The 12809-nt window shown below is 43.8% G+C and overlaps 1 protein-coding gene across 1 annotated transcript in view; it reads right to left on the reverse strand.

The window, feature by feature from the left end:
* Arhgap6 (Rho GTPase activating protein 6) overlaps positions 1–8780 on the reverse strand; it is a 439497-nt gene extending 430717 nt beyond the window's left edge. Inside the window, exon 1 of the mRNA XM_013032153.1 lies at positions 8163–8780. Within this exon, the coding sequence (XP_012887607.1) occupies positions 8163–8744 (582 nt within the window). The 5' untranslated portion in view covers positions 8745–8780. The remainder of the gene's footprint in view (positions 1–8162) is intronic.
* Positions 8781–12809: the final 4029 nt, after the last annotated feature.

Here is a 12809-nt window from a genome sequence, read left to right on the forward strand (position 1 = left end):
GGCCTGAACTCTGGGCCTGGGTGCTGTCCCTCAGCTCTTCAGCTCAAGGCTAGCGCTCTACCACTTGAGCCACAGTGCCACTTCCGGCTTTTTTCCTTTTGCTTATGTGGTGCTGAGGAATCAAACCCAGGCCTCATGCTTGCAAGTCAAACACTCTACCACTGAGACACCTTCCCAGCCCTAGCAAACTGTTTAATGCATTGTTAAAATACATGAAAGCAGACATTGTTCTGAAATGTCTGAATGTTCTGAAATGTTCTGAAAAGCTTGCCTGTGCTTCAGAGCTTTAAGCCAGCAGCAGTTCCTACCCTGGAGAGTTTGTACCCTAAGAAGAGATTTTATATCTCAGGACACATTTGGTAATGCCTGGTGGCATTTTTGATTAACAGAACTGAGCAGAGGAGTACTATTGGAATATGGTGGATAGAAGGAAGAAGTGCCCCCAAATATTCTACAAGGCTTAGGACAGTCCCCTATTACATAGACTTGGGCTCCAAATCACAACAGTAAACTAGAAAAAAACGTGTCTCTCAAAAGATATTTAGGATAAGAAAAAAAGTGGGCTGGGAAGGTGGCTCAGTTGTAGAGTGCTTGCCTAGCATGCATGAAGCCCTGGGTTCTATTCTTCAGTACCACATACACAGAAAATGCCAGAAGTGGTACTGTGGCTCAAGTGATAGAGTGCTAGTCTTGAGCAAAAGAATTCAGGGACAGTGCCCAGGCCCTGAGTTCAAAAGCCCCAGGACTGGCAAAAACAAACAAACAAAACAAAAAAAATCAGTTTGCTAAAATGGAGACTTAACATACAGAAGTATGTTTAAATGCCAATTCTTATTTGTGCCTAGAATGCCTGGCATGATTTCCCCATGTTCATCTCCTCTGATATCTGTCCTTCATTTGTTTCATGCTACTAAGCCATGCTTCTTCAGGCACCAGAGTGGTCCCTCTAAAACATATATTTGAACATGTAACACCTCAGTCAAAAATCACCAAGTTCCCCATTCCCTTTCACAGCTTCTTAGCCTTGAATACCTTGGCTAGATGCTGCATCCTTGCTGGACTGCTTTGAATATTATGGGGTGTTTAGTAGCAACCCTAGCAGAACTACTAATTGCCAGTAGCAATTCCCCTATAGTAGGCAGAACAATGTCTCGCCAAACATCTTTACACCTAATCCATGGGACCTGCAAGTACATTATGGTAAAGGGAGAAAGGAGACTTCAGATGGAATGAAGGGTTGCTTTTCAACTAGCCTTAAAATAGATTAGCCAGGCACTAGCAGCTCACCCCTGTAATCCTAGCTACTCAGGAGGCTGAGATCTGAAGATTGCAGTTCAAAGCCAGGCCAGTAGCTCAGTGGTAGAGCACTAGCCTTGAGCAAAAAAAGTTCAGAGACAATCCAAGACCCTGAGTTCAAGCCTCAGGACCAGCATAAAAATAACAAACAAAAACTTAGTGAGATTATTCTGGATTATCCAGGTGAACCGAAAGTAACTGAGAGCCCTGAAGAGAGTCAGAGGGAGAAATGACTAGGAAAGAAAGATCATAGATACAACATGGCTGGCTTTGAAGGATAGGGGTTACTGGAAAGGGGAAAAAAAAACGGATAGCAGAACATTTAGAAGAACAGGGTCTTGAATTTAGCTTAATGAGACCCATTGGGACATCTGCTCTCTAGAACTGAAAGATAATAGATTTGTATTGCTCTAAGCCACAAAGTTATTTGTTAAAGCAGTGATAGGAAACTAATACACCACCACTACCAATTATGACATCTCAACATGTGCTCAGACACTGTGAAATATCACCTATGGCTAAAGTCACCTCCAGGTTGAGAGTCACTGTTGTAAATGACATAGAGTCTGAACTCCAGAGAATTACAGCAAGACTTTCATAATAAACACTGTACCATCTGCTAAATACAATCATACAAGCAAAAGCGAGATACAGACATTCTAGAAAACTTGTGTAAAATACCCTATAAGGTTAGAGGCATGCTCAAATACTTGCCTATCAAGCACAAAGACCCATGTTCAATCTCCAACACCATCAAAATAATAAAAACAAATATCCTTTTATCACTCTTCAGATTAAAGAAGAAGCTCCTAGGAGCATTTAGCTCTCTTCTCACTTTATTCATATTCATAATTACTGCTCCCATGGGCCTTATCAGGCTGCTACCTGGAATTCTCAGATTACTCAATGGAAAGTCCTCTGCTTGCTACATATATGAAACTTCAGGTGTTCTGATCTCCCACTGTAAACACAATTGCACTGAAGCCCCTGTCATTTTTCCTTGTTGGAAACTCTGGTTTTACTAACACACCTCTGAGCTTTTGCAATGTTCATTCCCCTTTCTCATCAAGAAATGCCCTTGACAAGTTGTTATGTTGAAAAACGAACTTTACAACTTTGGTGGGGGGTGGGAGGAGGATCGGGTGGGGGTTGGGGGAGTATGTGAAGGGATGGGAAGGAGAAACAAAGAGAAGGCAACAATGCTAGATAAGAAATGTACTCATTATCTTGCCCATATAATTGTAACTTCTCTGTACAGTATTCTCACAATAAAAAAAAGAAAGAAATGCCTTTGATCCAAGTATGGTGGCAGACACATATAATCCCAGCTAATTGAGAGGTGGAGTTGGGAGTGGTGAGTTTGAAGCTAGCCTGGAAAGTTAGTGAGATCTTGTCTTGAAAACAAAATACAAGGAACTAAAAAAACTGAATTCCCAAAGAATTAACAACTTAATAAACAAATGTACAAATGAACTAAACAGACAAGTCTCAAAAGAAGGCACATGGGGCTGGGAAGGTGGCTCAGTGGTAGAGCGCTTGCCTTGCATGCATGAGGCCCTGGGTTCCACATAAGCAGAAAAGTGGTGCTGTGGTTCAAGTGGTAGAGCGCTAGCCTTGAGCTGAAGAACTGAGGAACAGCACCCAGGCCCAGAGTTCAGGCCCCACAACTGACAAAAAAAGAAGGCATACAATTTATCAATAAATAGATGGAGAAATGTTCCCCATTCCAAGCCATAAAGGAAATGCAAATCAAAACATTAGATATCATCTCTAATCAGAATGGTCTTAATTAAAAGTACAAATGCTGGCCTCAGGGCAAAAAAATAGACCCAAAGAAATATAGGCTCCCTTGTTTCCCTCATTTTTAATAAACAGTATATGCCTAGGATGGTCCTAGCAGAGATAACAATAGCTCAATAGCTATGTACACATGACCATATAAAATGATGCTAATCAAAATATACTCCAAGATATGGAAACAAGAGGGTTTTTTCTTAAGTATACTGTTTGCAGTTATTTTTTTTCCTTTGGTTTATTCCCTGTGGTCACTGCTTTTTATTTTGGTACACTTTGTCTTATATATGTTTATTGGATTTGGGGAAGGGAGGGGGAATCGAAACTGTGGAACAAAGGGTGAACTAATGCAACAGTGATACTCACAAGACACTATGTTGGAAATGAACTTCACAACTTGATGCGGGAAGGGAGTAGGGGGAGAAGCAGGAGAAAACGAGGGTGGATAACACTGAAAAGAAATGTACTCATTACCTTACTTATGTAATTGTAACCCCTATGTACATCACCCTTACAATAAAAAAAAAAAACCTTTCTACCCCGATACATTGTTGATGGGAATGTAAACTCATGCAACCACCATAGAAATCAGTATGGAACCTCCTCAAGAAACTAAAAATAGATCTACTCTACTATCCAGTAACAGCACTTTTGGTTATATATTGGAAGGAATATATTTCAACATACAATAGAGGCACTTGCATACCCATGTTTATTGCAGCACTATTCACAGTAGCTGTACTATGAAAACAGACCAGATACTCTAAAACTTATGAATAGATCAAGAAAACATAGTATAAATACACAATGGAGTATTACTATTCAGTCGTAAAGAATGTTATACAGAAATTACATCTTTTGTGGCAAAATGAATGGAACTGGAAATTACGATGTTAAGCAAGGTAGGCCAGGTTCAGAAGGACAAAGGTGGAATATTTCAACTCATATGTAGATGCTAAATCTAAAAGTTAAACGTATGTAAGCATATACAGTACCATGCACATACACACACAAGCACACACACACACACCACATATGAACATATTTGTAATTGTGAGATTGTTTGAGGGAATGATTAGAGGAGGGGAGAAAAGATACTATTAGAGTGAACAATAGTAAAAATACATTGCACTTGTGAATAAAGATATCAAAAGTAAACTCACTGAAAACTATTGAAAAATACATGGAAAGTGAAAGGAAATGGGGGGGAGGGTTCAAGCTGACTCAAGTCCTGCATGTGCATTTGTGAAATACCTTGATTAAATCCTTTTGAGCAATTAGTATACACTAAAAAATGAATGATGGGAATGTAAAACAGGTCCTGTATAGACTATGGACATGACTGGAAGGAGAGAGGGCAAAAGGAGATGGTGAAGGAAGATGAATATGGCCCAGATATATTAGGCATATGCATGCAAATAGAACAATGAATCTTGCTGAGTTAGTTTGGGGAAAGGGGGAATTAGAGAGAAAGGACACTGATGGAAGGGGTTTATCTGATCAATGCACATTGTGTATGCATATGTGAGCATATCAAAATGTAGCCTTCTTGCACAACTAATTCATGTGAATTACAAAGGTTAAAAACAAAACAAAATACAAATCAAAGATCTAAAGGCATAGCTCAAGAGGTAGAGCATGTGCCTAGTATGTTTGAGGCCCTAAAGCAAAAACAGAAAGGAAGGAAGGAAGAAAAGAAAGAAAGAAAAGAAAGAAAGGACAGCTTGCTTTCCTTGAAAATGGCAGTCAGTTTTAAAGATCGAGTTCAAGTGTTGTCTAAACAATAAAGACTTCTAAGACACATACACACCCTTCACCAAGGACAGTGAATCATCACTTGTCCCAGTTTGGTTCCTCGTGGTGATGATCTTCCTAATCCATTCCTATTGGCTGTCACAGCACGGGGAGCTGGCCTCATATTCTGCATTCTTTGAACCTAGAGGAATGAATGTTTCTACTCAAGAAAACAAAAGTTTTCTTGAAAAGCTTCAGAAACTAGAAGCTTTGGCTTCAGTGACGTATCTTAAGACAAGTGTAGAAGTCATGGACATAGAGAAATTGTTTTAATTTTGGATTACAGAAGCTGGCAAACCCCAAGTCAGCTATGGGCATAATCCAAGCTCTGGTGGACAGGAATTGATACGATCCCAGGATGGAAATGAGAGATTGTATTCTATTATGTGTGACCAGAGACAGGGAGAGTTTGGCTGTGAAGAACACAAATTGTGAATCTACCAATTATGTTACCAATAGATGCCATGTGTCCGTTGGTTGTTTTCCTTTTGTCTACTCAATAGAAATTCTACCCATACCTCCACCAATCAAATGTTTGTTAAAGCAATCTTGAAATAAATAGGAAATATTAACAGAGTCCTATTTAACTCTGCCTAACACCTTTCAGACTTAGACCATAAAAATGGCCATTTATGAGCACTGATAGAGATGCAGACATTTATGAGGGTCTTGGGAGTGGGAGTTCTTGTATGAATAGTTAAAGTCGGAGGATCTGCTGAGAGGACCCAGCGGAAATGGATGTGCTCTATCAATGACTAAACCGGAAAGTCAATTAATTCTCAGGCTTTCCTGTAGATTCAGAGGAAGAGAAATAGAAAGCAAGCCAGGAGAGATACTTGGAGTCAGAAAGCATCACTTCAGAAGGATCCCCAGAGTGTAGGAACCAAAGGCCACTTTAAGCCATCCTGACATCCCTGCTGTGGACAAGTGTGGGGTGTGCCTTTGGCTTCCACTTCGTTACTGCAGTGGTACTCAACTCAGGTGCTTTCCACCTGAGGAGACTCAAGTAGCTTCTAGAGACAGTTTTCATTGTCACACTAGTAGAGAAGAGTGCTGCTGGCATCTAGTGGGAAGAGGCCAGGTCTGCTGTTCAACAGCCTGCAATCACCAGGCTAGACCCACATCAAAGAAACCTTCGGTCCCAGATGCCAGTAACACAATGGCTGAGAACTCCCAAGTCATAACAAGGAGAAGTGGAAGAATCAAATCAGTGTGAATGAGATCTCCATTCCGGGACCTCTAAGTAACTTTTACAAGGCTGTTCATTTGATGAACTTTTGACATCATTAGTAACAATACTCATTTAGGACAAAAGATCCAGCCCAATTGCAAGTGAGAAGGACAGGCAGTACCCAATAGGATGCCTTCTCTTGATTTTGAGAAGGTTCCAGGGTGTTAAACCTTTGAAAGGTAATCTAGGCCATTAAATTCCAGACTCTGAGGTTACGTTAGGATATCTTGGCTTCTACTAAACAAAACCAGCTTTGGGCCAACATGCCAGGATTCCATCCAATCACTCCAGATCTGCCTTGAGAATAAAGCAATTTCCGCTCCTCTCTCCTCACATACACACATAAACTTTTTTATGAGAAAATGTTGTTCCTTTGCTAGATGACTCTGTATTTAGACATAATCATTGCAAAAAAGTTGAAGATGATCTCCACATAATCTGTCCAAATGTTGTATGGAACACTCAGGAAACACCCAGTATTGCAGTAGCTCAATAATTATCTATTCTTGATAAGACTTTAACCGATAGGAAATTAAATTGCAATGACTGGGATCATCTTTCAGATGCCTTTGGGACATATTTGTCATGAACAGTGTCTGTATATTATACTCTAACAAGCAGAACCATTCTTAAGGATGCTGCTGATTCCAACTATGAATATCATTGGCTATGAAATGCAAAAAGTAGTTTTCTCTCTGTCTTTCGCTCTTTCTTTCTCTCTCCCTTGCTCTTGCTCTCATGCTCTCTCTCACTCATATACATTAACCTGATAATGGGTGCTTCAGAAACATTAGGAATCTAGCTTTTACTAGAGATTAAGAGTTTAACACCACAATTTTTGATCGTCCTTCTAACACCAAGTCTTCTGGTTTGGCTGAAACATGTGCTGTTTGCTTCATTTTTTTCCTTCAAATGATCCTCTTCCTCCAACAGAATGGGCAGCACAGTTAGCAGTGATCATTGGGTTCTGCTATTCTATGACCCCTCCGTTAATTAGACACAGCCACTAACCTTGATAATATGTGATGTTATTCTTTCTGATAGATAATGCTGATTTTTCTAGGGTGTTCTACTCAAGCTGAAATCTAACAATTACCTCATGGTCCACAGAGCTGAGTAGGCTCTTGGATGCTATTTTCAAACTGCTTTTGCTTAGTTATATTTCCTTTATTTAGCCTAAATCTCCAGCAATTACATAGTATTTCATTTCATTTCTGTAATGCTAACTGCGCTCTAAAATATTTAATTACAACTACTGGGATCTCCCTTCCCTTATGGAAACAGATCCAAAGCAAATCTATAGAGTTTGTGGACTGAAAGGGATAGCAGTTGGTCATTTTTAAAACCAACTACTATTTATTCTCTAAAAGCACTCTGCTTTCCAAGTACCCTTCAACCACAGTTTCCCAATAGCTCTATTCTCCATCCTTAACCAGAAAGCAAACATTTTAAGGCTATCAAATAGCTCTCTCTCTCTGAGCCCCCCCACATTTATTATTGATTCCTGATTCAAGTCTCTTTCACTAGCTACTAATTGTGCTTAGTGGAATTCGAGCATATTTTCATGATACTTCATACCCTTAAGCATGGAAAGTATACCATAGATTTCTGAAATTACACCTTTGGGGAAAAAAGTGAAAAGAGAAAGGAAAAGAAAAGAAAAAGCAGATCATTTTATTTCTCCATCCTGCCACCCAAACGCACACACACACACACCCAAACATTTTTTGGAATAATGGTCGTAAATTTTTTCTGAAACAACTCATTCATTCATAGCTAGGTAGGTAGGTAGGTGGGTGGATAGATAGATGATAGATAGATAGATAGATAGATAGATAGATAGATAGACAGACAGACAGACATTTATATATGTAATTTTTTTCACCAATTAACAAGAACACTCTCCACCTCTAGTTGTAGTGCCCTACAGAGCACCTAGAGTGGCCACTAGGGTCACCCCATTTCCAGGCACCATTTGTGCAGTCTAAGTAGAAAGTTACACTGGGGCATCCGGCTTTGGGCCACCGCACCGCGCACAGGTCCCTACCTCAGACTTGCACACGACATAGGGGTGGCCACGACGGCTGGGTGGAGGCTGGAACTTCCTCTGCTGAAGCCACCTCCGGGGAGAAGTAAAAAGCCCGTTGGGGCCTCCTGCAGAGGACCAGAGGATGCTCCCAGCGCTGCGGCCGCCAGCCGGCCCTGCCAGGACCGAGGGCAGGTCCCAAGCCATGCTCTTCTTGAGCCCTCCACGACCCATGGCGATCTCATAGTCAAAGTGGAAGCTGCCAGATGGTGACTTCTCTTGCGGGGTGCTCGGAGTGGAGAAGGACGAGCAAAGGGGTCGAGGTGGGAGCCGGGTGGTCCGGGAAGATAGACTCCTGGGAGAAGACGCCGGGCGGGAACCGAGGCTCTCAGCTAGGAGCTGGGGGGAACAGAGGCGGCTTGAGGCCGCCCCTCGTAGGCTGCCCTCGGTGGCCGTCTCGTTCCCACCGCCGCCGATCAGGGCTGGGTCCAGGCTGCGAGTCTGGCGCAGCTTCCTCTTGGAGGATCCCTTGGCGGAGGCCGTGCCACCGGAGGCGGGCGAGGAGCAGGAGAAGACACTGTGGAGCAGGCTCTGTGCCGACATCGCTGCGGGGCTCTGCCCGAAGGCCACCTTCGCCCCGCTCCCTTCTGGATGGCCGGAGGCGCGGGGCTGGGAGGGGAAGCCCGCGCAGGGCGGGGGAGGGGGGCGCTGCCAGGCGGGACTCGGTTCACACGCCAGCAGCGCTCCAAGTGCCGCTACGGGGGCAGAAGCTGGAGATCCATCACCAGCCACGGGGGAGGTCCGGGACCTTCCTGCAGCCGCGCGAACCCTTCCCGGGTGTCTTAAGAGTGAGAAGACTAAGGAGGAGGAGGAGGAGGAAGGTCAGGCGTTCCTGTTCCTCGGGTTCCCAGCTGCCTACGGCCAGCGCCACTCCCCCTTCCCAGCCCAGCGGGAGCCGCCGTGGTCCGGAGCTGGCGCTCGGCTCGGGACCAGCTCCTCCTCGCGGGCGGCCCCGGGACCGTCCAGAGGGCTGGGGAAGGAGGGCGCGTCCACCCCACTCCCACTATGCCCTGACAACTTTCTTGGGGGCACTAGAGCTAAGCACCCCAGATGCGCCCTCGTGCATGCTCATCGTGCCTGGAGGCCTGCGGCTGCGCTTTGGGGCTCTCGGGGGTGGGTGTGGAGTGTGTGTGTGTGTGCGCGCGCGGGCGCGGCGCGGGGGGGGGGCGCTGGTGCACCCACTCTTGGAACTGGTGAGGCTTTAGGATCTCTCCAAGCTCAAAGGTTCCGAAGGGCTCTCGGGGTGGCGGTGGAGAGCACACTCAAGGCGCTGCCCCAGGGCCTGGCAGGGGCTGAGTGACTCCGGAGGGACAGAGAATGCCTGGCTGCACCCACTCTTCCTAAAGGAGGCAGCTCAGGAGACAGCCTGAGAAGCTGATGCGGGTGTCCTCCGTGGAATGACACCTGATATACAGCACCAGGCTTGGGTGCCACGCAAGCGTGGAGATGTCCCCTCGCTCCTGGGCTGGAGGCAGTGAAAAGGAGGTTGCCTGGTGGCGCAAGAAAGAAGGCCAGGGTCCTGAGCCAAGAGCAGGAGAAAGTTTTCCCGGAGGAGTGTGTGTGTGTGTGTGTGTGTGTGTGTGTGTCTGGGACACCAGGTCTCAGGGGAGAAAGTTGTGAGGATCAGAGGTGGGAAGGGGAGACCTCTCCCCCACCCCAGCCCTGTCAGCCCTCTCCACCTCCCTCCCCCCAAACATAAGGACTGGCTGGCTTTACTCACGTTTCTGGAAAGGAAAGGCAGTGTCAGATTGCACCCCACCCACTGGTGTCAGATGGGCAGCCCAGGATGGGTTTTCTGGAGTTTTCCTTAAATCTCTTGCCTCTCCTCAATCCACAGGGGGCCTCATAGCTTTTGTTTTTTCAAGGGAAGGCTGGGGATGGGATTCCAATACTGTGGGTGCTGCCAATGAATGGGCTTGGAGAGTAGGACCTTCCCAGAAAGGTGAACAGGGATTAGTCCTCAGGTGTATGCGTCATGAGCATGTGTATACTCTAGCAGGACTGGTGAGTGGAGCTTGGCCCGGGACTAATGTTGGCCCCCTCTAGGCCGGGGGGGAACTGGCAAAATGATGGTCTCCCAGTCCTCATGAAAAAGCCTCCCAGCATGAAGCCCAGAGGCTACAGTCCAGGGTAGCTGGAAAACACTGGCAAAAGTCAATATTCTGGGCTTGAACTTGAGCTTGGAAGCAGCTTCTCTTTGAATGTCCTATCTCTGCAATCGACAAAGCAACAAGGTTGGGCTGCCTAACTACTGGGAGTTTTTGATGTCACACTTAAGTTTCACCTGGCCTCTTGTGATCAGCTCTGCTTGGGAGCATCTCAGCAGGGACAGACAAAACATTGAAGAAAAATGTATGCCAATGAAAGCATGACTTTCAGTTACCATTAAAAAAATTATTATCTTTAAGTCTTTGTACAGAGGAACTGCCATTCACCAAAGCAGTGTATGAATGCAGTGATCTTGGCAATGTCGAGACTAGAATGAGCTTCTAATGCTCCATCACCCTCAGCACTATCTACTGCTTCTGTGCTACATCTTCTAAGCATTTGCAGTGGCTGTAATCAGGTGCAACTCCTGTAGGTCAGAACATTTAAGGTTTCTGGCTGACCTGCTTGACACTAGTCCAGTTCCCTTTGGGGATCAATGCTGCTACTGACTCTCTTCCTCCTCAAAGAAGTCACAGAAATCACATTGGGTACATCTAGTACAGCCTTTCTTTAGTAAACAATACCTTGAAAACATACATAACCACATAATAGTACGTGGGTCGCACTCTTGGGATACCCTTGGATGATTATGCCTCTTGCCTGGTCCTGCCTCATTGCATTTTCACATTCAGGGTAGATGGTTAACAGAGTCACATTTCACAGGATCACTTATAACTGAAGGTGATTGAACAAATGTCATTAGAATTCATCTAAGTTCTACTTCCCTATGCTCATATGAGAAACATAGGGTTGAAAATGCAGCCAAATCATGATTGTATAGGGCTAATATTATGCCTTAAGACACAATGGCATGCATTCCTTTCATGGATGGAGGGCCAATGCACAAAAAAAGAAAAAAAAAAAACCTCTTCTACTGGCATTCCTCAGGCCAGGAGCAGATACCTGCTCATCTTGTTTCCAACCGGTCCTGACTCTTCATTACCTGGAACTTGCTTCATGGTCAGGAACAATGAATAAATTCTTTTAAATACATTCATATATGAGTTAACAATGGACATGATTTACAAAGTGCATTGCTAGGTGATGTTATTGTGTGAACATCATAGTGTATATATACAAAGCTAGATGGTATAGGTCACTTTGTGTTATGTTTGTGTGTGTGTGTGTGTGTGTGTGTGTGTTCAAGTACTGGGGCTTGAACTCAGGGCCTTGCACTCCCCCTCAGTTTTTTCACTGGTGTTCCAACACTTGAGCTATGGCTCCAGTGTCAGCTTTTTGCTGGTTAATTGGAGATAGCATTTCAAGGATCTTTTTACCCTTACTAGCTCTGAGCCAGAATTCTCAGCTCTCAGTCTCCTGAATAGCTAGGATTACTGGTATGATCAACCAGTGCTCGGCTTGATTGCGTCAAGAAATGCAGCAAACACAAGAATATGAGGCTGCTGCAGTTGTAACATTGTAATGGGATGTTTTGCAGAAAAATGTCCTATATGTAGGAATAGATTCTAAAATAGTTATCAAAAGAATAGCATAACAAATACATAAACACATGACAGTCATCTTTTATAATTATCAAGCTTTATAAACTGAACATAATTATGTGTGCTGTAGCTATTTTTTAATACTTGGACAAGGTCTTGCTATATATGGCTGGACTAAAATTTGTGGTCTTCCTGCCTCTGCCTTCCAAGTACTGGGATATTCCTAACACCACAGATGTATTTTTACCCACGGCACTGAAAATAAATGAGTAATGGATTGGACTATGGCATAGCAACAGCAGGGCCATCACCAGCTTAGAGTTACTCAGCTCCAGCATCATATTATGGGAACACCATATATGTGGCCCATCTTTCATCAAAATGTGTTCTCTGACAAAAGGTTGTATTCCTTAAGCTCTTGTGAAAAAGTCAGTTAGTGAATTTTCTATCTGAAAATACAGATAGAAATATGGTGGCTTCCCTGTAAAGAAAGATTTTGTAAGAACTGACTTGGATTTTGTTTATAATTAAAAACTTATTTTCATTTCAACCTTTATGCTATGCAGCTTAGACTGCAGTCATCACTTTTGGCATGATCACTCATTTCTAGCTAAGGAATCCTATTTTATTCTCATTTGCTATATCTTTGGTGGTTGTGGTGGTAGTGGTAGTGGTGGTGGTGGTCCTGGGGATAGAAATCAAGGCCTGGGCAATGTCCATAAGCTCTTTTGCTGAAAGCTAATGCTCTACCACGTTGAGCCACAGCACTACTTCCTATATAATCTATTTTGCTTACATACTCAACTCAGATTGCCCTTGATAATTGACTGCCAAATTATGCCAAATGCAATTACAGAACATCTACAGGTTTTATTTACCAGTTTCAAAAACAGGTGATTGTGTTACACTGATTAACAACAAAAGCAATATACCCAGCAGTCTAGAAATTAATGTTCTT

Source organism: Dipodomys ordii, unplaced genomic scaffold (assembly GCF_000151885.1).
Source record: "Dipodomys ordii isolate 6190 unplaced genomic scaffold, Dord_2.0 Scaffold150, whole genome shotgun sequence".
Lineage (NCBI taxonomy): Eukaryota > Metazoa > Chordata > Mammalia > Rodentia > Heteromyidae > Dipodomys > Dipodomys ordii.